We start from the raw sequence: 26,150 nt of genomic DNA on the forward strand, positions 1-26,150 counted from the left end.
TTTGCTGTTTTTCTTGGGGGGACTCCGATCTGCCAGGATCCCCGCGGGCGGCGTTGGGAGCTTACTGGGGAGTTACAGAGTCACTGCTCCTCCAGTGGGATCTATTGTGACACTGAGCGGAGACTTCCCCTTCCCCTCCTGGTCGGTGTCATTACACGCTGGGTCACTCGCTGCAGAGTGCAATGAGAGTCACTCCGATTTGCCGTTAGTTGCGTGCCCGAGCACCGCGCCGACCTTTCCAGCTTGGCTTCGGTTCAGCCCCGAAGGACCTTCTCCTGCCGGTAGCAAGTCAGAGCCGCGGGGCCTGGCGGATCAGCTGCTGGCACCGAACGGCCGCAGATGTCCGAGGAGCGGCCAGCCGGGCTCGGGCACTTGGGCAGAACTTTGGCTGCTGGCTGGCAGAGCCCTAAGCAGCCTGCAGGGAAGTGCCCATGGTCCTGATCTAACCCCTACCCCTGCTGCCGCCGCACCTGGCTCCCTGGTCCGGGCGGGGGAGCTGGCCGAGGTACTGCATGGGGATCATGGTGGAAACGTTGAAAGTGGCTGTTCTTGGAGCCCCAAAGGTGGGGAAAACCGCCATCATCCGCCAGTTCCTGTACAACGACTTCACAGACACATACAGCCCCACTGGGTCCCGTGACATCTACAGACCTTCGGTCATCTACAACGGGAACATGTACGACATGAAGATCATGGACGTCCCCTACTTAACTGCCTTCCCGGCAAACAGCTCTCAGGTAGGAGCCCTCTCCCACTAGGCCAGGCTGTGGGCATGTGACTGGGACTGAGTCTGAGTTCTGCCTATGACCCCAGGCAGGCGTTTGTTAGAGATGGAAACGCTCTACTAGGTCCCATCTGGCCCATCCCTCCCATGGTCTGGTGCACTGGTTTCCTGAAGCATTTTTCTAGTGCTTTGTCCAGTCTAGTTCCAAGTGTCTGGAGCAATAGGGTTTCCATCACTTCTTCTGTAGCTAAAAGGGAAGCGTAGGTTGGGAGTGGCCCGGAGAGCAACAGAGGCTGGTGGAATAGTGAATGCCCTTTGCCCTCTCCATCTAGACCCACCAGTGCATGTTCTGCAGCACCAAAGTGTGTATGTTGCTTAACTGGAAAAAAATCCCTTGCCCTATAGCGTTTGCAACCTAACATCTAAATAACAATAGACGAGAGGGATTCTTCAGAGTTGGGTACCCAGTCCACACTGGAAATCAATGGGAATTATGTGCCTAACACACTTAGGCGTTTTTAAAAATCCCACCCAATATGTCTCTAGGAAAATAAATTGTAAGTAAATGTTCTTCTCAGGCTGGGTACTAGCACATTAAGCCAGCGGCAGCTTCTCAGATCACCTTTCTTTTTATGTATTTAAAGTCACTCTTCTCCCTGTAATTCATACCATTCAACCAAATTCTTTCTCCTGCACTTCCTATTTGTCCTGATGACCTTGTAATCAATCCCTCAGTGGAGTAGTCCTGGACACTACTTTGTTCCACCCTATTTCAGCTACAGAGACTAAAAGAGAACTGCAGTCCATGTGGAGTTAATGGGAAATGCTGTCATCCACGGAGTTTTTTAACATTACTGATTTAATCCAACGTTCACTATGTGTTTGGTTCCAAACAGTAGGGAAAGGTGGTTGTTCTGGGTATGAATGAACAAATCCTAAATTTGCATGCCAAACAGGGATGTGCTGAATGATTGCCGTATCAAATTCCTGTACCAAATGGGATGTACACACATGCAGGCATTCACCTACACACACACACTTGCATACATACTGCAAAGTCACATGTATTACTGTTCCTATCATTAACCCTTTGCTGGGTGGATCTGAAATTAACTCACTTTACAACTCCTCTTGCTTTGGAAAATCACATCCTAAGAGTTCAGCGCACATTCTGGGCAGCATGTAAAGTTATTTGCCCATACACACACACTCCACAGTCCTGCACACCTTTTAAGAGGACAGTGAGGATCATATCAGCAATTAGCATGCATAGAACAAGCAACCAGATAGCTTGATCCAATTTTCAAATACTTTGGGTGTGTTCAAGGCCCATTCTGGATGAGAAAAACTAGATGAGTGAAATCATAAAGCACAACTTTGATGACTACATTCATTCAGATTCGGGGCTAAAATGGTTCTGAAGACAGAATTAGCAGCGTGAAGAACCTTACAGAGTTCAGGTGTCAAAATCCCACTGGACAAATTGATCTATAGGATAACATTGGCTAGTTTATTGATCTATAGGACTAAATTGACCACTAAAAGACCTTCTGTTCTTGCAGAAAAAAGAAGGCAAATTACTCTGCAACCTGTGGATTGCCACGAGCACACAGGGGCGAAAGAAAATGCAGGCCTGTTATTTACCAGGCTGCACGTGGCAATAGACTATATTGGTAAGGGATGCAAGGAGAGTATGGGTCACGATGCAAGCTGCAGACACACACACACACACACACACACACACACACACACACACACACACACACACACACACACACACACACACACACACACACACACACACACACACACACACACACACACACACAACTAAAATGAATCAATTTAAAGTTTTATTGGGGATAATTACAAGGGGTAAGGGAGCAGCGTTTGATTAGCTAATAGAGTTAATGAAACTTAAAACACACAATGACTAAAATATCTACTAACAATATTTATAAACAAAGATGCAGCAATTAGTAATAACTGATACTTACAAATACAAACCAACGCATAACGACCGGCAAACGTAGACACTCTGTTTGAAACACGTGAGCTGAGAGAGAGGCTTCGAGGTGATCAGGCTCGGTTACGGGTGTATACAGGATACACAGGATTCGTTTTTCTTTCTCCTCTCCCTGCCTGCACGTGGCAGGCAGGCCCATAAAGTACCAACTATGACATCATAGAAGTGTCATAGGGGACGGGGCCCAAAACCTGTTTGTGTTCGTTTCTGATTGGCACAAGCAAAGTTTACACCAAATAGGGGAGCAGGTGCCTCAAAGTCTGGCTTCGCCCCCAAAAGGTGAGGAAATGCATATTGCTTTAGAATGCGTGCAACACTGAATGACAAAAGAAGAGGCCAGGGCAATACCGGTATGGGCAAGTTTTACAGGATGCAGACACAACCTAAGTACTTACGTTCTTCACCTTGACAAGCTTTCTGAATATGATGTCAAGTGTTTCATGGAGAGCCAGTCACATCTGATTCATCATCCTTTTGGTGCACAGCTGCCATAGCAACTACTGCATGGCTCCATAACCACCTTCATATACGTCCAGGAGCCATAGAGATTATAGGACTGAGCTGCCCGTTAATAATCTCTGAAGGTTTCCAGAATAACTAGTCACCGTTGCTTGTGTAACTGCCCATCCCAGTAGGCGTGATCTTGTAGGCCTCAAAGACCCTGGCAATAAGTACAGTGTAATTGGCCCCACATTCATCACTACCTTCAGGCCTGTTTGAAAATCCTTCCTCCTGCCTTACCTGCCCTTTCAGACAAATTGACTGACTAACCATCTCACTAGTTAGCTGGCCATGTGTAGGTAATAATGTAGTTGAGGAATCAGCTATGTTGCCCTTCCTCATATTAAGCAGTACCTGCCACCACAAACAGTTGATCCAAATGGATGGGTTTACTCATGGAGGAAGGCACTACTCAACAGGGAGGGCTGCAGTATCAGCCCCTTAGAGATTAGACATCAGGTTTCATCTCTGTTTTACAAACAGCACTCACTGAAAAGCAGCCACCCCTGGGGTGACGGGCAGTAATGGTGCCAAAGCAGGGACATTTTTTGGGGCAAACCACTTTTCTTTTAAGCAAAGTTTCTTGAGTTCATTAACACACAAGCAGAGCAAAACTAACCTGGTTTTAAAGTCCAAAACAGCCCATGTGATAAGCTTCTGGCACTCTTGTTCTTTCTCTCAAAGATGAAGGGCTTTCAGACACAGCCATGAAGACAATCTGCCATGCCAAGGGATGTGCTCTTTCTATCTGTCTGCTCCACTTACTAATAGAGGACAGTTTTCCTAGCCCATGAAATTTTTTGAGATTTCAAAAATGTCCCTGTTTCACATCAGAGCATGGACTTGAACTGGGGTCTCTTTATGATGATTGATTGGCAATCCCTCTATTCAAGATGATCTCTATCATGGATTTACATATGGGTCCTGAGATGACTTAAACCTGGGTCTCTTGCATCCCAAATAAATGCCCAAACCACTGGGGTTTTGGCTGTTGTGGAGAGGCTGTCTCTCAGAGTATGTCTACACTACGAAATTAGGTCGAATTTATAGAAGCCGGTTTGATAGAAATTGGTTTTATACAGTCGATTGTGTGTGTCCCCACATAAAATGCTCTAAGTGCATTAAGTCGGCGGACCACGTCCACAGTACCGAGGCTAGCATCGACTTCCAGAGCGTTGCACTGTGGGTAGCTATCCCACAGTTCCCGCAGTCTCTGCCGCCCATTGGAATTCTGGGTTGAGATCCCAATGCCTAATGATGCAAAAACAGTGTCGCGGGGGGGTTGGGCACATGTCGTCAGGCTCCTCCCCCTCCATCAGAGCAATGGCAGACAATCGATTTGCGCCTTTTTACCTGGGTTACCTGTGCAGACGACGTATCACAGCAAGCATGGAGCCCGCTTAGCTCAGCTCAGCTCAGCTCACCGTCACCATATGTCATCTGGGTGCCGGCAGACGTGGTGCTGCATTGCTACACAGCAGCAGCTAATTGCTTTTTGGCAGTAGATGGTGTATTACAATTGGTATCCATCATCGTCGTACTCCTCAGTGAGTTCGGTCAGAGGCGCCTGGGCAGACATGTTTTGTCTGCTGGAGACTCAGTCCTGCCGGCAGTCCTATTGCACCGTCTTGACGATGATGGCTAGCAGTCGTAATGTAGCATTTTCTGCCAAGCACCCAGAAGATGCCGATGGCTCTCAGTCATGCTGCACCGTCTGCTGCCAGCCTAAGATGTAAAAGATAGATGGAGCAGATTTGTTCTGTATTCATTTGCTTCCCCCTCCCTCTGTGAAATCAACGGCCTGCTAAACCCATGGTTTTGAGTTCAATCTTTGGGGGCGGGGCCATTCTGTGTGACAGTTGTTTGTGTTTCTCCCTGATGCACAGCCACCTTTGTTGATTTTAATTCCCTGTAAGCCATGTTGTCACTCACCCCTCCCTCGCTCCATCAGACAATAGTTTCGCACCTTTTTTCAGCCCAGACGCCATAGCACTGGGATCATGGAGCCCGCTCAGATCACCGCGGCAATTATGAGCACTATGAACACCACGCGCATTGTCCTGGAGTATATGCAGAGTCAGAACATGCCAAAGCAAAACCAGGCGAGGAGGCGATTGTAGCGCGGCGACGAGAGTGATGAGGAAATTGACATGGACATAGACCTCTCACTAAGTACGGGCCCCAGCAATGTGCAAATCATGGTGTTACTGGGGCAGTTTCATGCCGTGGAACGCCGATTCTGGGCCCGGGAAACAAGCACAGACTGGTGGGACCGCATCGTGTTGCAAGTGTGGGACGATTCCCAGTGGCTGCGAAACTTTCGCATGCATAAGGGCACTTTCATGGAACTTTGTGACTTGCTTTCCCCTGCCCTGAAGCGCCAGAATACCAGGATGAGAGCAGCCCTCACAGTTGAGAAGCAAGTGGCGATAGCCCTGTGGAAGCTTGCAAAGCCAGACAGCTACCGGTCAGTCGGGAATCAATTTGAAGTGGGCAAATCTACTGTGGGGGCTGCTGTGATCCAAGTTGCCAAGGCAATCAAAGACCTGCTGATATCAAGGGTAATGACTCTGGGAAATGTGCAGGTCATAATGGATGACTTTGCTGCAATGGGATTCCCAAACTGTGGTGGGGCAATAGACGGAACCCATATCCCTATCTTGTCACCGAAGCACCAAGCCACCGAGTACATAAACCGCAAAGGGTACTTTTCAATGCTGCTGCAAGCCCTGGTGGATCACAGGGGATGTTTCACTAACATCAACGTGGGATGGCCGGGAAAGGTACATGATGCTCGCGTCTTCAGGAACTCTGGTCTGTTTCAAAAGCTGGAGGAAGGGACTTTCTTCCCAGACCAGAAAATAACCATTGGGAATGTTGAAATGCCTATAGTTATCCTTGGGGACCCAGCCTACCCCTTAATGCCATGGCTCATGAAGCCGTACACAGGCAGCCAGGACCTGTTCAACTATAGGCTGAGCAAGTGCAGAATGGTGGTAGAATGTGCATTTGGACGTTTAAAAGTGCGCTGGCGCAGTTTACTGACTTGGATAGACCTCAGCGAAACCAATATTCCAATTGTTATTGCTGCTTGCTGTGCGCTCCACAATATCTGTGAAATAAGGGGGAGACATTTATGGCGGGGTGGGAGGTTGAGGCAAATCGCCTGGCTGCTGATTACATGCAGCCAGACACCAGGGCGGTTAGAAGAGTACAGCAGGGCGCAGTGCGCATCAGAGAAGCTTTGAAAACCAGTTTTGTGACTGGCCAGGCTACGGTGTGAAATTTCTGTTTGTTTCTCCTTGATGAACCCTCCCCCCCCCCCCCCCGGTTCACTCTACTTCCCTGTAAGCTAACCACCCTCCCCTCCCCCCTTCGAGCACCATTTGCAGAGGCAATAAAGTCATTGTTACTTCACATTCATGCATTCTTTATTAATTCATCACACAACTAGGGGGATAACTGCCAAGGTAGCCTGGGAGGGGTGGGGAAGGAGGGAAGTGCTGGGTGGAGTGAGGGAGGAGGGAAGGACAAGGACACACTGCAATTTAAAACTTTAAAACTTTAACTCTTATTGAAGGCCAGCCTTCTGATGCTTGGGCAATCATCTGGGGTGGAGTGGCTGGGTAGCCGGAGGCCCCTCCACCGCATTCTTGGGCGTCTGGGTGAGGAGGCTATGGAACTTGGGGAGGAGGGCTGTTGGTTACACAGGGGCTGTAGCGGTGGTCTCTGCTCCTGCTGCCTTTCCTGCAGCTCAACCATACGCTAGAGCATTTCAGTTTGATGCTCCAGCAGCCGGAGCATTGACTCTTGCCTTCTGTCTGCAAGCTGACGCCACCTATCGTCTTCAGCCCACCACTTGCTCTCTTCATCCCGCGATTCAGCCCGCCACCTCTCCTCTCGTTCATACTGTGCTTTTCTGTAGTCTGACATTGACTGCCTCCACGCATTCTGCTGTGCTCTGTCAGCGTGGGAGGACATCTGAAGCTCCAAGAACATATCATCCCAAGTCCACCATTTTCTCCTTCTAATCTTCACTAGCCTCTGTGAAGGAGAAACATTTGCAGCTGGTGGAGGAGAACGGAGAAGTGGTTAAAAAAGACACATTTTAGAGAACAATGGGTACACTCTTTCACATTAAATTTTGCTGTTCACATTACACAGCACATGTGCTTTCGTTACAAGGTCGCATTTTTCCTCTTATATTGAGGGCCTGCCGGTTTGGTGGGAGAGATCACTCACGCAGTGCCAGGCAACAGAATTCGGCTTTCAGGCAGCCATGGTAAGCCACAGTCTTTTGGCTTTTTCAACCTTCATAACATGTGGGAATGGTTTCAAACAGCAGCGTCCTCATTTCCCATACCAAGCATCCATTGGGTTGGCCCTTTAAAATGGGTTTGCAATGTAAAAGGAGGGGCTGTGGTTTCCGGGTTAACATGCAGCACAAACCCAACTACCCCCCCCACACACACACACCCAGTTCTCTGGGATGATCACTTCACCCCTCTCCCCCACCGCATGGCTAACAGCGGGGAATATTTCTGTTCAGCTGAGCAGGAACGGGCACCTCTGAATGTCCCCTTAATAAAATCATCCCATTTCAACCAGGTGACCGTGAATGATATCACTCTCCTGAGGATAACAAAGAGAGATAAGGAATGGATGTTGTCTGCATGCCAGCAAACACCGGGACCATACGCTGCCATGCTTTGTTATGCAATGATTCCAGACTCCGTGCTAATGGCCTGGCATGGTAAAGTGTCCTACCATGGCGGAGGGGATAAGGCAGCCCTCCCCAGAAACCTTTTGCAAAGGCTTTGGGAGTACATCAAGGAGAGCTTTCTGGAGATGTCCCTGGAGGATTTCCACTCCATCCCCATACCTTAACAGACTTTTCCAGTAGCTGTACTGGCCGCGATTTCCAGGGCAAATTAATCATTAATCATTAAACACACTTGCTTTTAAACCATGTGTAATATTTACAAAGGTACACTCACCAGAGGTCCCTTGTGTGCCCTCAGGGTCTGGGAGCACGCCTTGGGTGAGTTTGGGGGTTACTGGTTCGAGGTACAGGGTGATAAACATATCCTGGCTGTTGGGGAAACCAGTTTCTCCGCTTCCTTGCTGTGAGCTATCTTCATTGTCTTCATCATCATCTTCCTCATCCCCCAAACCCGCTTCCGTGTTGCGTGATTCTCCATTGATGGAGTCAAAGCACAGGGTTGGGGTACTGGTGGCTGCACCCCCTAGTATGGCATGCAGCTCTGCGTATAAGCGGCATGTCTGCAGCTCTGCCCCAGACCTTCCGTTTGCCTCTCTGGCTTTGAGGTAGGTTTGCCTTAGCTCCTTAATATTCATGCGGCACTGCTGTGCATCCCTGTTATGGCCTCTGTCCTTCATGGCCTTTGAGACTTTTTCTAATATTTTGCCATTTTGTTTACTGCAACGGAGTTCAGCTAGCACTGATTCGTCTCCCCATATGGCGAGCAGATCCCGTACCTCCCGTTTGGTCCATGCTGGAGCTCTTTTGCGATCCTGGGACTCCATCATGGTTACCTGTGCTGATGAGCTCTGTGTGGTCACCTGTGCTCTCCACGCTGGGCAAAACAGGAAATGAAATTCAAAAGTTCGCGGGGCTTTTCCTGTCTACCTGGTCAGTGCATCTGAGTTGAGAGGGCTATCCAGAGCGGTCACAATGAAGCACTGTGGGATAGCTCCCGGAGGCCAATAACGTTGAATTCCGTCCACACTACCCCAATTCCGACCCGGAAAGGCTGATTTCAGCGCTAATCCCCTCGTCGGAGGTAGAGAAACTGGTTTAAAGGGCCCTTTAAGTCGAAAAAAAGGGCTTCGTCGTGTGGACGTGTCCAGGCTTAATTCAATTTAATGCTGCTAAATTCGACCTAAACTCGTAGTGTAGACCAGGCCTCAGTGTCTGCTGTTGGAGCTGTTCCACTTTGTAAAATAAGTAAATATTCATTGGGCCTGAGAGAAAGAAAGAGACAGACTCTACAGCCTGGCTTGGAGGAGGAGGAACACGTGAGTGTCTAACCAACTGACTAGTCTCTCTCTCTCTCTGGTTTTGACCAGACATTCCATCCTGGACCTGAGAAACCTTCCTGATGAATGCTTCATCAAAACTGATACATTCCTATGGAAAGTCACAATTTTGACAGATCAGCATTTTCCAAGGAACAAAAACATTTAATCAAAAAAAGCCTGTCTCTAGTCCCTAAGCCTGACTAATTCCAGGGAGAGCCAAGAGAATGCAGAAAAATACTAGCCAGGTACATCGTCCCTTTCTATAAATGATCCTTTCTTGTTGAGATATTGGAAGGGCCAGTGACTGGTGTCTTAAATGAGGGTAGATTAGAGGCAGCATTTACACCTGCTTTAAAAGATCCTCTCTCAAAAACCAATTTGCACTGCTTTGCAGGCTAACAACATGATTCATCCTAGGGTACATAAGGAACTAGCTGGAGCATTCGCAGAACCTTTAGCAATTATCTCTGAGAGCTCATGGGGGATGGGGGAGGTCCCAGGGGAGTGGAGAAGGACAAACATAGTACCTATCTTTAAACAGGGGAAGAAAGAAAACCTGGGGAATTATAGACCAGTCAGCCTAACTTGGATACCTGGAAAAATACGGGAATAGATTATGAAACAATCAATTTTAAGCACCTAGAAGATAAAAGGGTTATAAGGAATAGCCAGCCTGGATTTGTCAAGAACAATCATACCAAACCAACCTAACTCCCTTCTTTGACAGGGTTACTGGCCTAGTGACAGAGGGAAAGCAGTAGATGTGCTAGATCATGATTTTAGTAATGCTTTTGACACAATCCCACATGACATTCTCATAAGCAAATGAGGGAAATGTGGTCTAGATGACATTACTATAAGGAGAGTGCACAAGTGGTTGAAAGATCTTTAGAGTAGTTATCAATGGTTCACTGTCAGACTGGGAGGGTGTATCTAGTGGGGTCCCACAGGGTCAGTCCTGGGTCTGGTATGGTTCAATATCTTCATTAATGACTTGGACAGTGGAGCGCATGCTTATAAAATATGTGGATGACACTAAATTGGGAGGGGTTGCGAGCACTTTGGAGGTCAGGATTAGAATCCAAAATGACCTGGACAAATTAGAGAACTGGTCTAAAATCAACCAGATGAAATTCAATAAAGACAAGTGCAAAGTGCTTCACTTAGGAAGGAAAAATTAAATGCACAGCTACAAAATGAAGAATAACTGGCTACGCAGCAGTACTGCCGAGAAGGATCGGGGGGTTAGAGTGGATCACAAATTGATTGTGAGTCCCCGGTGTGATGCAGTTGTGAAAAAGGCGAATATCATTCTGGGCTGTATTAATAAGAATGTCGTATGTAAGACCTGGGAAGTAATTGTCCTGCTCTCCTTGGCGCTGGTGAGGCCTCAGCTGTAGTACTGTGTCCAATTCTGGGCACCGCTCCTTAGGAAAGATGTGGAGAAATTGGAGAGAGTCCAGAGGAGAGCAACAAAAATGACAAAAGGTTTAGAAAACGTGAGCTGTGAGGAAAGGTTAAAAAATTGGGCATGTTCAGTCTTGAGAAAAGAAGACTGGGGGGGGGAACCTGATAACAGTCCTCAAACATGGGAGGGTGATCAATCATTTTCCATGTCCACTGAAGATAGCACAAGAAGTAATGGTCTTAATATGCAACAAGGGAGATTTTAGGACACTATCAGGAAAACCTTCTAACTCTAAGGGTAGCTAAGCTCTGGAAAGGGTGTCCAAGGGAGGTTGTGGAATCCCCACCATGGGAAGTTTAAGGACAGGCTGGACAAACACCTGTCAGGGATGGGCTAGGTTGACTTAGGCCTACCTAAGCACAGGGGCTGTACTTGATGACTTCTCGAGGTCCCTTCCAGCCCGACATTTCTGTGATTCTATGCCACATGCTTGATTTTAGTCCACCAAGTCTTACATCTTGGCTGATGGTTCAATAATGTAATGGTTGGTTTGGCCCCATCTAGGCCTTGGTGTTGATGTTCTCGTCAGAGGGTTGTGGGTGAAATTAACTTCCCCATAGATGCAGTGTTGTTTCTGACTCTCTAACAGCAGCCCTTTGATCTGCTCATGGATGACTCTGCAGCACCAAGGGGTCAGATCTTCAGGTCTTTCAGACTAGAGAACGGGATCCAGGGAGAGAAAGCAAACTCCATGTCAAACGGCTTTGCAGGGAGTGTGGGTTCTGGCAGATTGCTCTCCTCTCCTGGGCCCACTGCAGAGTTTGTTGATAAGTTTTGACTCATAAAGAATGTTTTAAAACAACAACCCTGTGAAGTAAACACTTGGTAGAGGTGAAAACACAACACAACACACACAGCCCAGAACAGATTTTTCAAAAGCACAAAGGGCAGTTATGTGTTCAGTTCCCATTTGTGCTTTTGAAAATCTTCTCCAGAGAATACACCCGTGCACACAAACTACACACCTCTACACATGCAAAGGCACACACTGACACACTTGTGTGCATTTGCATATGTACACACAACCACACCCCTACATCCATGTGCTGCAAATGTAAATACTTCTTGATTTCTGCAGAAACCGGCAGGCTTCTGATACACGGGTCCCAGAAAGAGTCTTGCTGAGCACAGGATTTTATAGTGCGCGTACCAACAAGGCAATAGATCATTACCAAAGATGGGGCTTCCAGAGAGGATGGAGCTCGGCTGTTCTCAGTGGGGGTAGATGACAGAACAAGGAGCAATGGTCTCAAGTTGCAGTGGGGGAGGTCTAGGTTGGATATTAGGAAACACTATTTCACTAGGAGGGTGGTGAAGCACTGGAATGGGTTTCCTAGGGAGGTGGTGGAATCTCCATCCTTAGGCCCGGCTTGATGATTTAATTGGGGTTGGTCCTGCTTTGAGCAGGGGGTGGGACTAGATACCTCCTGAGGTCCCTGCCAACCCTGAGATTCTGTGATTCTATGATTCTATTCGAAATGCTTTCAAACCATTTCAGTCATCAGACTTCAGTGGAGCATTTTCCTCGTCCCCAAATCTGCTACTTTATCCAAACAGAACAATGGGCAAACATTCAAACAGATCTGCCTGCGAATGAACATAAGTGCTGGAAATTCTATGAGCATTCATAAAATAATAATAATAAAAATCTGCTTTGCAGCTTATGTAGATGGTCCCATCCTGGCTTCAATCTAGTTATCTCACTAAGAGGGAAGTAAGGATGCTAGCACAGCTGCACAAGCCTGCCTGACCCCCTGTTACGTATTCGCTTGTGCCACCCACACTGAAGCCTGCATCATGCTAGCCTCACTTCTATTTCTAGCACGCTAGCTAGAGTACAGCTAGTGTGGGGACCTCAGAACAAGTTGCTAACCACATCCCCAGCTGTAGGGCAGACTTACCCTAAGGTCCTGCTTTCAGTGGCTTGTCACCTTCTTAGACCATCTTGCCTTTGAGGCTGATATTTCTTCTGCTTGTTCTCAACCCTGGAGGCCAGAGTCCCTGAGCTAACCTTGAAGGTGCTGGGGACCTCCTGGGTCAAGGCTGAGGAACACTGATGGAAGCATGAGTCTCATCCAAGCCCACTGAAGTCCAGGGAAGTCTTCCTGCTGATGTTGGCTGACTTTGGCTCAGGCTCTGTGTACCTGCCCGGGTGCTGCACCCGCGCTGTACTTGCACACAGGCCACCGGCCTCCAAGGGCGAATTTCACCAGCACAGAAATCCTGCTAATGGAAACGATCATAAGAAACCTGTCAACTGACCCAGAGTCTTGACCCAGGTTCGGCAGCTGCTTTGACCTCTCCCAAAACAGTGCTGGGGGTAAGGGGTCTCCCCCTTTGGCTGTGAGTTTTAGTGTTGTTTGTTTTAAAATCGCAAGTTGGTGTGAGAAGCTGTCATGCCTAGCGAGTAAGTAGGCTAAAAAACCCCACTGCTGGGCACCAGCCGCAGAGCCAGAGCAGAGAGGGGGAGAATGAAGGTCTGGTTAGCAGGAGTGAGGGAAGGGGAGCCACCATGTTAATAGACACAAAGGTCTTACTCAGGGCCTGTGCTACCATTAAGGCGAACTAGGCGATTGCCTAGGGCACCAAGATTTGGGGGTGCAAAAAGCGGTGCCCCCAATTTTTTTTTTACAGTGTTCCTCCCTGAGTGCACGGTCACCGCTCCACTTCTCCCACCTCCCAGGCTTGCAGCACCAATCAGCTGTTTGGCGCTGCAAGCCTGGGAGGAGAATTAGAGCAGGGGCGGTGTGCTCGGGGAGGAGGCGGAGCAGAGATGAGCTGGGGTGGGGAGGTGCCGCACAGTTCCCCGGGGCCAGGGGGGTGGGGAGCTGCCGTGGGAGTGCCTCAGGGCGGGGGGGGGGGGGGGGAGAGCTGCCGCAAGGCTCCCCACCCTAGCTCACCTCTGCTACGCCCCCTCCCCGAGCACGCCGTCGCCGCTCCACTTCTCCCGCCTCCCAATCAGCTGTTCAGCGCCACAAGCCTAGGAGGGGAGGAGAATTAGAGCGGGGGCGGCGTGCTCGGGGAGGAGGCGGACAGAGGTAAGCTGGGGTAGGGAGCTGCCGCACGGCTCCCTGGGGGGGGGGGCAGCTGCCGTGGGGGGTGGGGGTGGTGCCTCAGGGCAGGGGGAGGAGCTGCCGTGGGGGGGCACCTCAGGGTGGCGGGGGTGGGGAGCTGCCGCAGGGCGGGGCGGGGGCACAAGGTGGAAGTTTTGCCTAGGGCACAAAACTTCCTTGCACTGGCCCTGGTCTTACTTATTACTGGGCCCTGGTGGGAAAAAACAATGCAGTAAAATGGTCCGCATGGGGCTATCATTCCGTCTTCCAGGTGCCTGTGACATTAACAAACCATTCAAGCTCCATTCTCATTGTTAGCCCCCGTCAGCTCCCACCTGGCCTGGATCATGTTGCATGTATTCATGTATTTGCCTCAAAGCTCCAATTAACGGGAGGCTTTCCCCATTTCCCAGAGGAGCTGTTTTATTATTCTAATTCCTTTCAGCAACATTTGAGTCCTTGTCTGATCCTTCACAAAAAAGGCTTCGCCACAAATGGCATATGGCAGAGGGATTTGCTTTACCGGCAAGTTTATTAAAATACATACTTGCTTTCTCCAGGTATTTGCTGCAGTGAATGTCAATGCACAAAAGCAAGCTGGGGTTTGCCTTGCATAGCTTCCTCTGGGGGCGCAGGGTGGGTTATGCACAGCTGGGTGCAAGGGCCAGCATATACCTGTCTGAACTCCAAAGCCAAGTTGTGTCTGTTCAGTACTTGAATGGGAGACCTCACAGGAACACCTGCTTCAGTAGATGGCGCTCTCACCTCTCAGCTGGTCTTGAACCAACTGGGCACTAGAGGCTGCTGTGGAAGCACCCTATGGATGAGATGTCGAACTGAGCCCCTGGCTGCTTGGCAGGGCCGGCTCTAGGCACCAGCCTCCCAAGCATGTGCTTGGGGCAGCACTTTTCAAGGGGCGGCGTTCCATTCCAGCCCTTCTTTTGTTTTGTTTTGTTTTGTTTTGTTTCGGCGGCGGCACTCTGGCTTTTTTCTTTCTTTTTTTTTATGCTTGGAGAGGCAAAAACCTGGAGCCGGCCCTGCTGCTTGTGGTCATTACAGATCCCCTAGTTCTTTCTGTAGGAGCTGGCATGTTAATCCTGATGTTAGGAAAAATGTTTTCACTAGGAGGGTGGTGAAGCACTGGAATGGGATACCTAGGGAGGTGGTGGAATCTCCTTCCTTAGAGGTTTTTAAGGTCAGGCTTGACAAAGCCCTGGCTGGGATGATTTAGTTGGGGTTGGTCCTGCTTTGAGCAGGGGTTGGACTAGATACCTCCTGAGGTCCCTTCCAACCCTGTGATTCTATGATTCTATGTCTTGGGCTGTTTACACGCTGCCTCTCTGGCATTGTCTACACTACGGGATTAATCCGAATTTAGATAATTCGGATTTGAGAAACAGGTTGTATAAAGTCGAAATGAGTGCGGCCACACTAGCACAGTAATTCGGTGGTGTGCGTCCAAGTACCGGGGCTAGCGTCGATTTCTGCACCGTTGCACTGTGGGTAGCAATTCCATAGCTATCCCATAGTTCCCGCAGTCTCCTGCGCCCATTGGGATTGTGGGTTAAGATCCCAGTGCCTGATGGGACAAAAAACATCGTCGCAGGTGGTTCTGGGTACAGCCTCACTCCCTCCCTCCCTGCATGAAAGCAACGGACGGCAGACAACCATTTTCGCGCCTTTTTTCCTGGGTGGGTGAACACTGCAGACTCCATACCACGGCAAGCATGGAGCCCGCTGAGGTCAAGACAGCACTCATGAATATTGCAAACACCTCGCGCGTTCTTGTGGAGTTTATGCTCAGCCAGGACCAGAAAAACGAGGCGAGGAGGCAGCGGCGGCGGCGGCAGCGCAGCGACAAGCATGATGAGGACATGGACACGGACACAGAATTCAGTGAAACCACAGGCCCCGGTGCTTTGGAGATCATGTTGTTAATGGGGCAGATTCTATCCATGGAACGCCGATTCTGGGCAAGGGAAACAAGCACAGACTGGTGGGACCGCATAGTGTTGCAGGTCTGGGACGATTCCCAGTGGCTGTGGAACTTTCGCATGCGTAAGGGCACTTTCATGGAACTTTGTGACTTGCTGTCTCCTGCCCTGAAACGCCAGAATACCAAGATGAGAGCAGCCCTCACAGTTGAGAAGCGCGTGGCGATAGCCCTGTGGAAGCTTGCAACGCCAGACAGCTACCGGTCAGTCGGGAATCAATTTGGAGTGGGCAAATCTACGGTGGGGGCTGCTGTGATGCAAGTAGCCAAAGCAATCACTCAGGTGCTGCTACGAAAGTTAGTGACTCTGGGAAATGTGCAGGCTATAGTGGATGGTTTTGCTGCAATGGGATTCCCTAACTGTGGTGGGGCAATAGACGGAACCCATATCCCTATCTTGGCACCGGAGCACCAAGCCACCGAGTACATAAACCGCAAGGGGTACTTTTCAATGGTGCTGCAAGCACTTGTGGATCACAAGGGACGTTTCACCAACATCAACGCGGGCTGGGCGGGAAGGGTTCATGACGCTCGCGTCTTCAGGAACACTACTCTGTTTAAAGGGCTGCAGCAAGGGACTTACTTTCCGGACCAGAAAATAACCGTTGGGGATGTTGAAATGCCCATAGTTATTCTTGGGGACCCAGCCTACCCCTTAATGCCATGGCTTATGAAGCCATACACAGGCAGCCTGGACAGGAGTCAGGAGCTGTTTAACTACAGGCTAAGCAAGTGCAGAATGGTGGTAGAATGTGCATTTGGCCGTTTAAAAGGTCGCTGGCGTTCATTATTGACTCGCTCTGACCTCAGCCAAAGAAATCTCCCCATTGTTATTTCTGCTTGCTGTGTGCTCCACAATCTCTGTGAAAGTAAGGGGGAGACCTTTATGGCGGGGTGGGAGGCTGAGGCAAATCGCCTGGCTGCTGATTACGCGCAGCCAGACACCAGGGCGATTAGAAGATCACACCATGAAGCGCTGTGCATCAGAGAAGCTTTGAAAACCAGTTTCATGGCTGGCCAGGCTACCGTGTGAAATATCTGTTTGTTTCTCCTTCATGAAAACCCTCCCCCTTTACTGACTGATTTTCTGTAAGGAACCCACCCTGCCCCTTCCCCCAGCTTTCTTTCAAACCAAATAAAGTCACTATCATTTAAAAATCATTTATTCTTTATTAATAGATTAGAAAAAGAGGGAGGGAACCCGGGTGGTATTTGGGAGGAGGATTGCTGGGAAGGAAAAAGCCACAAAGAAAAGGTTAAAAAAATGACAGCCTTTTGCTTGGGCTGTCTACTGGGGTGGAATGGGAAGGTGTACGGAGCCTCCCCCCCCGCGTTCTTACACGTCTGGGTGAGGAGGATACGGAACATGGGGAGGGGGGAGGGTGGAACAGGGGCTGAAGCGGCAGTCTGTTTTCCAGCAGCCGTTCCTGAACCTCCACCAGACGCCGGAGCAGCCCCAGCGTTGCATCCTTCATCCTCTGGTCTTCCTGCCGCCATCTCTCATCTCGATCGTCTCTCCTCTCCTCACGTTGGTCCCTCCTCTCCTCACGTTGGTCCCTCCTCTCCTCACGTTCACTGACTTCTTTCCTATACTTTGAAACTGTTTCCTTCCACTCATTCAGATGAGCTCTGTCACTCCTGCTGGATTGCATAATTTCAGAAAACATGTCCTCCCGCGTCTTCTTCTTACGACGCCTTATCTGTGATAACCTTCGGGATGGAGGAGGGAGGCTTGAGGAATTTGCAGCTGCTGTAGGGAGGGGAAAAAAGAGAGAATTGTTTTAAAAGCTACATTTTGCAGAACAATGCTTATACTCTTTCACGGTGACCAACACTGTTCACATTACATAGCACATGTGATTTCTGTGCAAGGTCGCATTTTGCCTCTTAATGCTGAGTGCTTGTGGCTTTGCTGCTAGAGATCACAGGTCTGGGCAACAGAATTCGGCTTGCATGCGGCCATGGTAAGCCATTGTTTTACAGCTTCTGCACCCTCCTTTCCCACATACCAAGCATAGCCTGTAGAGTGCTGCAGAAGCCTGGCCAATCTCAGCCAGTTGGGGGGGGGGGCAGTGTGGGGGGGCTTGTCTGGGCCCCTTCAGGCAAGTAGAGTGCTGCGGTTTTTCTGTTAACATTCAGCAGCACCAGAAAACAAACTAACCCCCCCCCCCCCCGCCATGAATTCTCTGGGATGATCACGGTACCCCTCCCCCCACCGCATGGCTGGTATCAGGGAAGATCCCTGCAGGCACCAAACTACCCCCCCCCCCCGCCGCCGACCCCCCCCCTTGCCATGAATTCTCTGGGATGATCACGGTACCCTCCCCCCACCGCGTGGCTGGTAACAGGGAAGAACCCTGCTAGCCAAACGCGGAAAACTTCAGGGCCAATTTCCCATCTGCGCTTGGCTAACTGCAGGGAAGGATTTATTTTCCGCCACAGGCAAACAGCCCAGTAGGAACGGCCACCTCTGTCCCCTTAATTAAGTTCCCGTATTTCAACCAGGTTACCAGGAGTGATATCACTCTCCTGAGGATTACACAACAAGATAAAGAACGGATGTTGCTTGAATGCCAGCAAACACCGGGACCATACGCTGCTAGGCTTTGTCAGGCAATGATACCAGATTACTTGCTGCAAGCATGGCGTGGTCAAGTGTCCTACCATGGAGGAGGGAATAAGGATGCACTGCCCAGAAACCTTCTGGCAAGGCTTTCGGAGTACCTCCAGGAGAGCTTCATGGAGATGTCCCTGGAGGATTTCCGCTCCATCCCCAGACACGTTAACAGACTTTTCCAGTAGCTACAGACTTTTCCAGTAGCTGAACTGACCGCGAATGCAAAGTCAGGCAAAGTAATCATTAAAAACCGTTTGCTTTTAAAACAAGTTTTATATTTTAAAAGGTAAACTCACCTGAGGTCCCTTCCATGGGGTCAGAGTCTTGGGTACTGGCTTGGGAGGCTTGGGAGGGTACTTCAGTCAGGGTGAGAAAAAGATCCTGGCTGTTGGGGAGAATGGAGTGCTGTGTGCTCTCTGCAAGCTCATCCTCCTCCTCCTCCTCCTCTACCCCATCGGCAGAATCCTCAGGCGTCGAGACTATCCCCGACCCAGAATCCACGAACAAAGGTGGGGTAGTGGTGGCAGCCCCCCCTAGAATTGCATGCAGCTCGGCGTAGTAGCGGCATGTCCGCGGCTCTGACCCGGAGCGACCGTTTGCCTCCTTTGTTTTTTGATAGGCTTGTCTGAGCTCCTTGACCTTCACGCGGCACTGCTCAGAGTCCCTATTGTGGCCTCTCTCCATCATGCCCTTGGAAATTTTTTCAAAAGTTTTTGCATTTCGTCTTTTAGAACGAAGTTCTGCAAGCACTGAATCCTCTCCCCATACAGCGATCAGATCCAGTACCTCCCTCACGGTCCATGCTGGTGCTCTTTTTCGATTATCAGCCTGCATGGTTACCTGTGCTGATGAGGTATCTGTGGTCACCTGTGCTCTCCACGCTGGGCAAACAGGAAATGAAGTTCAAATGTTCGCGGGGCTTTTCCTGTCTACCTGGCCAGTGCATCTGAGTTCGGATTGCTGTCCAGAGCGGTCACAATGATGCACTGTGGGATAGCTCCCGGAGGCCAATACCATCGAATTGCGGCCACACTAACCCTAATTCGAATTGCTAAAATCGATTTTGGCGCTACTCCGCTCGTTGGGGTGGAGTACAGAAATCGATTTAAAGGGCCCTTTACATCGAATTAAATGGCGTCGTTGTGTGGACGGTTACAGGGTTAATTCGAATTAAAGCTGATAAATCCGAATTAAAGTCGTAGTGTAGACCAGGCCTCTGAAAGCCACCTGCAGTTTCATTGGATACAGGGTTCTTCTACACTTCCTGTCCTAAACTGATTGTGATATTGTTGTGTCAATTAACCAACTGTCACCATCCACCCAAGAAGCAGCTGCATTTCGGTAATGGCTGTTGTGAGTCCTGAGTAAGGTGACCAAATGAGAGACATGAAATATCAGGAATGGGGGGAGGGAGGGAAGGTCACCAGCGGTGGGAAAAAAACAAACAAAACAAAACGAGAGCCGCCGGAGCATAGGAAAAATTGGTGGGGGCTGAGCCCCCACCGGCAGCTAAACACCAGCTCACCTCCGCCTCCCCTGAGCGCACTGCCACGTCCTGCTCCCCCCCCCCAGCACTTGGCGCTGCCATACAGCTGATTCGCGCAAGGCTGGGAGGGAGGGGGGAGGAGGAGAAATGCAGCGTGCTTGGGGAAGAGGCGGGGCCAGGGCAGGGATTTGGGGAGGGATCCTATGGGGCAGGGTGGGGGTGGAGTCAGGGTGAGGCCGGGGCTGAGTTGGGGGCGGAGGGGCACGAGCCCTCTCCGCCTGTGTGCCGGAGTGCAAAATATCGGGACAATTGGCGTCCTGACCGAACATGGGTCGGGACGCGGGACAAACAAGTAAATATCGGGACAGTCCCGATAAAACCGGGACGTCTGGTCACCGTATTCCTGAGCCTAGTTTGTAAAGTATTCAGAGACTCTTGGGTTCCGACAATGCAACAGGCAGCATTGTGGTTCCACTGAAGCCGGGGAGGTGCTGAAGGGACCGGGGTTGGGCTGCTTGTCAGGGGCCGCAAGAAGAGCACAGGCAGATGAAATGGGAGGCTGGGGCGGGTCACTTCACTTCCAGTCACTTCTGGATGCAGCCTCACCACTCCAGCTACACCTGGGTTCAGGGAACAGATGGTTACTCTGGCATTAGGCACCTGTGGGAAGCAAGAGCCTGATTAGCTGCAAACCAGATTTGTCTGCATCAGCCGTCTGCTCTGTGCCTTCTGCGGGGAGCTGTCTTGGAAGAGGAGGGTCAGACTCGGAAGGGGCTCAGGCCTCTCCCTGCAGGCTCCGTCGCACACGCCGAACTCGACTGAGGAGTCACGTTTCCTGTGGGAAAAGCATCATCGCTGTTTTCAGGCATTGGGGGGCCATTTGGCAGCTAGAAGAATAGGGCCTGTATCCCCCATTATGCATTTCCTTAGAAGGCAGAGACTGGCCTGACCAACCAGGTGTCCAGGCATCTGAGCTCAACTTGGCTTGGCCTGGGGCCACAGGGGCAACAATGTTGATAAACTGTGTCCAGCTGCCCCTTGTGCTGAAGGGAACTTGGAGAGGTGTGGGAGCCCCCACCCCCATCCTGATTCTGCTGCCTCCAAAACCCCTCTGCTGGGGAGAAGGGTTTGTGCTCACCACACCGCCCCAGAGGTGAAAGGCCCATTACATAGGGGTGATGCCTGAGATCCCCACTTGGGTCTTCTGCACTCTGCTGGTCCCAGGGGCCCTTCGCCTTGGAGGTGAGTGGAAAGGGCTCCCACCACGAGGGGACCGGCTCCAGGCCTCTGTGGCTCGTTTGGCAGCAGAGCACAGCACGTGAGCCTGTCGGGGCTGGAGAGCCAGGGCATACAGCTTCCCAGTCAGTGACTAGACCCTGGCTGGCTCGATGCTGGTCCTTTGCTCCCTTCCTCCCTCTAGGTTTATATAAAGGATTGATCCCTTCCTCATCAGGTCACCCATTTAGTAGCCTCCTCCTTACCCCATCATTGGAAATGCTCCTGAAGAGACAGGATAATGCCTTCTGGGCAATGGCTCTCAACCTTTTCCATCTCCCCAATTCAGGGTCGTGGCCCCCTGACCCTGTTTGCAACCATCTGTGGGTCATGCCCCTCAGGCTGAGAATGCCTGCGGAGAGGAGAAGCATCACTGATTGCAGAAGCTTAGACTTGATAACCCATATGGCACTTCCCAGCTTCTACTTTCCATGGCTTATCCCACTGCTCTCTTGGGAAGCTGAGTTTTGTTCTGCATTCTGGCTTCCCACCCTTTCTCCGTGGTGATAGGGTGTTCCATGCTTAGGGAGACGTTCTCTGGGGCTCAGCTGAATCCATTTCTAGGGTTGCAATGCCTGTTGAGTTGTTTCCCAAAGTCAAGAAGGACAGACAAGCTAGGCCAAGTGAGTCCCGAGCAGTCAGTGCCCCGTAACACACTTTCCTGGGCAGCATGGACAGCCCTAGTCATGGTCATCGAAAGAATTAAAGGCAACATCATGCCGAGTCTTCATCCACCCAATTTCTGATTAAAAGCACTGGTTTGAACATAGATGTGCATTTCTCATCTCTTCCCCTGATCTTCAAGGAGCCTCTAACTGAGTTTGAGTTGATTTCCTACCTTCTAAGCCACCATCAGGGAGAACATTGTCTCTGAAGAACCTGATACATCACAGCTGGTAGTGCCGGTTACTGGAGCAGCCTAGACCATCTGCTGCTCCTGGCTTTGGGGTTTGTGTGGCTGCAAATGGCCACGTCTAAGTGCATGGGCGTGTTTCTGGGCAAGAAAAAAACAAATTAAACTCAGCTGCTGTGTCATGTAGGCCAGGGTTGCATTTGGAGCAGCCCTGTTCAAGGGTGCAGAGTTAGATTCACAAAGTGAGGTTTTTTATTAACAGCTAAAGCCAACAACATGAGCAAACTGAAAAGGAACGTCATAACTCCTCTGGCAAACCCAGCTGGTGTAAATCAATGCTGCAGTGGGGACAGCTCCCCAACTGGTGTGATTCAATGCTGATTTACGCCAGTTGAGGACTTGAACAAAAATCATTACATCATCAGAACAAACTTTCGTTGGCTGAACACATCCCTGAGGGCAGAAAACTCTTGTCTAACAATAAAGCAGGGTGACGTTTTTTAGACCTAACAGTGTTTGTTGGAAACGGCTGACGTGACAAACGTTCCATGGGAATGTGTTGACTCCATCGAAACTTTGGGAAGCCAAGCAGGCAGGTCGGTTGGTCAGGTGTCCTGGCTGGCTGGCTGATGGGTGGGCAGGCTGTCCAGCTGCATGGGTGGCCTGGGCGCCAGCCCTGATGTCCAGCTCCCGGGCATTGTGGCCAATGGAATTTCCGGGATGTTGACATGCTGTTCCAATAGGAAATGAAACATCGACACCCCAGAATTTTCCAGGAAACGGGACTTCCCCTTTCCAGCCAGCTCTGATAGCAACTCCTGAGAGCAGCTCAGCGGCTGGGCAGGTGTCCCAAACACACAGGTAGGTGTGGGGTTTGCATGCACATGCCGCTGTGACAGAGTAGGGAGGGGAGCCCAGGGCAGGGGCTGGGGCACTCTCATGAGTCAATAAGGGAGTGGCCGATGGTTCCCTCTGCCTGATGCAGTTATCTGTCCCCCCCCCACCCCTCCCAAATCGCAGCCTGGGACCATCCCCCTGCCCTGGGCAATTCAGTCTCCAAGCAACACCCACCCCCTTCCCAATGACCCCAGACAGGGACTAAGCAATCCTGGGCTCCCATGCTGCCTGCCACCCTCAGCCGTCCTCTCTGAGAGCTGAGAGGAGATCTCGGTCTTCTCCCCTCTGCTTGTTGAAGCCTCCCTGCCCCACACCTGCCTCCCTCCGGTGGTGGGGTGGAGGCTGATGGGATGGCTCTGCCCCTCCCCGAGCAGCCTGCACTCTCTCCCCCAGGAGTGGTTGGACCTGACATGCCGTGGGCTGAGGAACACTAACGCCATTGTGCTGGTGTATGACATCTGCAACCCCGAGAGCTTTGAGTACGTAAAGATGGTCCAGCAGCAGATCCTGGAGAACAGGTGAGTGTGTGGAGGGCCGGGGGGAGGCAGCTGGGTGCCCCCACGGCTCCATTTCAGCTCCCAGAGGGAGTGGGGGAAAGGGAAGGGCCACAGATCCTGGGAGTTCCTCAGGGCTTAAATTTGAAATGAAAAATGTGCCGGGGCTCATTTTAGCGCCCGGGGCAAGCAAGCATATTTGCACTGCAGGGTCACGTGTCCCCCCCAGATTTCTGCCTTCCATTTAGCACAGAGGTTTCAAACCAGAGATGACCTGTGCCTAGTGACTGGGGGGGCACAACCCAGAACTGCTGGGGTCACGCCTCCCACGGGCAGCCCCTCCCTCCCGGAAAGCAGCGGCCCCTCCCTGCAGGTTCCTCTTGCCTCCGCCTCTCCCTGCCTGGTGCAGCTCGCTGGCTTAGCTGCCCCGCAGGGCAGGGTCTCAGCCACACCATGCGACCAAGCAATCGGGGGAGGCATGTGACTCTGCATAACCCCCGCAAGCCTCCCCTCTGCTTCAAACTGTGCCTCCTGCCAGAAACCAGGGGGAAGCTGGTGGGAGCTGCTCTGGCCTCTGGTTCTCTGCACCATGGGAGCTGGGCCCTCCCTGCCCTGCTCCCATAGGTGCCGATTCCCCCACCGGCAGGCAGCTACCCCCACCCCATGCCTGCCATGATCAGCTGTTTTGTGGCTGCTGGAGGAGCAGGGATGGGGCGCACCTGGGGGAGTGGGTGGCACTGTGGGAGGGAAGGGGCAGGAAGAGGCGGCGCAGGGGCAGAGGAGGGGTGGGAAGAGGCAGGGTGGGGGTGGAAGCTTCGGGAAGGGCAGGGCCAGAGGCGGAGCGGGGGATTGTGCACCCCCCAGAGCCCAGAGGAAGCTGGTGCTTGTGCCTGCTCCCCAAGCCAGCTGCCTCTGCACAGGCGGGGTGGCAGCACAGCTCTGAGCTCCGCCCCAATACACTCCCAAAGGAGCCAGGCACTGGCCAGCAATGCCCCCGGGAGCTGGTCCCTGCCTGCGGAGCCTGCTGCCAGGAGATGTTCCTCAAGGCGCTTGCTTGCCGCTGCCCAGGTGCTCCTGCCTCTGCTGCTGGCGGTGGTGCTGCCTTCAGAGCTGGGCGGTTGGAGAGTGGCGGTTGCTGGCCGGGAGCCCATGGTTCCCGAACTGCTAAGCTTAGAAGTGCTGGGAAGCCTTGGCACAAAATAAGCACTGGAGATCTTCTTCCTGGAGTGACCAGCCACCAGCCTAGGCCACCTCTGCCCTAAATTCAGATCTCTGCAGCTGGCAGCCATGGCCAAACCTACCGTGTCTGCATCAGGCTCCAGGGCAGATCCATCTCCTTGGTTAGGCTGGCCATGGGCCGAGACCCAGGCATAGGAATTAGCTTGTTCACTTAGGGCGCTGGGGGATCACAGGTGCGTCCCGCAACTTAAGAGGGATGTATATTTCACCTAGTTCACCATCCTGGCTGGAGGGAAGAGGAGAGAAACTCTGGCTCCAGGAGGGGAGGTGGCTCTGTTTGGACAACCTAGAGTCAGATGAGAGCGGTTGTGTAAAGACATCACCTCTGGTGCTGAGGCCAGCTGGGGCTGGGAGTGGGAGGGCACCTGGCTACTAGAAGTTCTCTCCTCCCCCTCTCCAGGGCTGGTCACCTCTCCATGAGGCTTCTCTCAGACTGCTCGTGCCCCATGCAGACTCCCTAATCTACGTGTCCTTGCTCCCGCAGGACAGGTGGCACCAATGAGGCCCCCATCATCGTGGTGGGGAACAAGCGGGACCAGCAGAAGCAGCGCTTCACGCCGCGTCGGACACTCTCGGTGCTGGTGAAGAAGAGCTGGAAGTGCGGCTACATGGAGTGCTCTGCCAAGTACAACTGGCACATTGTCCTGCTCTTCAAGGAGCTGCTGAGCAGTGCGCTGGCCCGGGGCTACAAACACCACCACTCCAGTATGCGCCTCCAGGGGGCGCTGCACACAACCAGATGCAGCCTCATGTGAGACATGCTGCCAGCCACCTCCAGGGGGCGCTCCCTCTGCTCTGTGAGTAGAGTGGGAGAGGGTTGGGAACTGGTTACCCATCACCTCCTGAAATGGGCTCTGTGTGCCGAGGGGACCCTCCCACCACCACCTTGCCTCTCCTGACGCCAGGGGTTCCACTGTTCTTGATTGTACCAGTGCAAAAAAGGACTCATTGTTCTGGGCACCTGTGCCCCAACTTCTCAGGGACTGAGCACATGACACAGGCTCCGGAGCAGCTGGGAATGGGGATGACCTGAGCGTGGCCAAAGACATAAGTGTGATCCTCATTCTTTAAACATGAACCCCAGAGCTGGCTTATGGTGCTGATGCGGGGCAAAGCAGGGGGGACGCTGAGGTTGGACAGAGATGGGGACAGAGCGTGGGGGGAGATATATTCTGCCCACGCCCCTACCGTAAAGCCTCCACAGCTGAGTGCTGTACCACCCAAAGGAGCTCAGGTCGGGTGCCCGAGGGTTTTGTGTGGAGGGAATCCCTACAGGCTCCTAGGCCCACAGTCCTCCTCAAGTGTGTGACGGGGGAGGTTTTGCTGCTGACTTGTCTGCAAACAGGGCTCCATAGCCCCCCAGACATGTTCCTTAGTTGTGACTGTTTGGCCAGTTGGTTTTATGCCCATGTTGGGGCAAGGGCAAAATGTTTTCAACAAAACTTTTTTTTTTTTTTTACAAAATATTACAAAGTGTTGCAG

The 26,150-nt window shown here is 51.5% G+C and overlaps 1 protein-coding gene across 2 annotated transcripts; it reads left to right on the top strand.

The window, feature by feature from the left end:
* The first annotated feature begins 521 nt into the window (after nucleotides 1-521).
* On the top strand, nucleotides 522-26,150 carry RASL10A (RAS like family 10 member A). 2 transcript variants are annotated; one of them, XM_054006683.1, is made up of 5 exons: nucleotides 522-698; nucleotides 10,124-10,132; nucleotides 20,080-20,090; nucleotides 23,307-23,453; nucleotides 25,153-26,150. In XM_054006683.1, exons 1-5 carry the CDS (start codon nucleotides 522-524, stop codon nucleotides 25,421-25,423), a joined length of 615 nt encoding a protein of 204 aa, XP_053862658.1. In that variant the 3' UTR covers nucleotides 25,424-26,150. The 2 variants fall into 2 exon arrangements, with proteins under 2 accessions (XP_053862658.1, XP_053862657.1); XM_054006682.1 differs by lacking the exons at nucleotides 10,124-10,132; nucleotides 20,080-20,090 and having other exon boundaries at nucleotides 522-737; nucleotides 23,329-23,453.

Source organism: Malaclemys terrapin, chromosome 16 (assembly GCF_027887155.1).
Source record: "Malaclemys terrapin pileata isolate rMalTer1 chromosome 16, rMalTer1.hap1, whole genome shotgun sequence".
NCBI lineage: Eukaryota > Metazoa > Chordata > Testudines > Emydidae > Malaclemys > Malaclemys terrapin.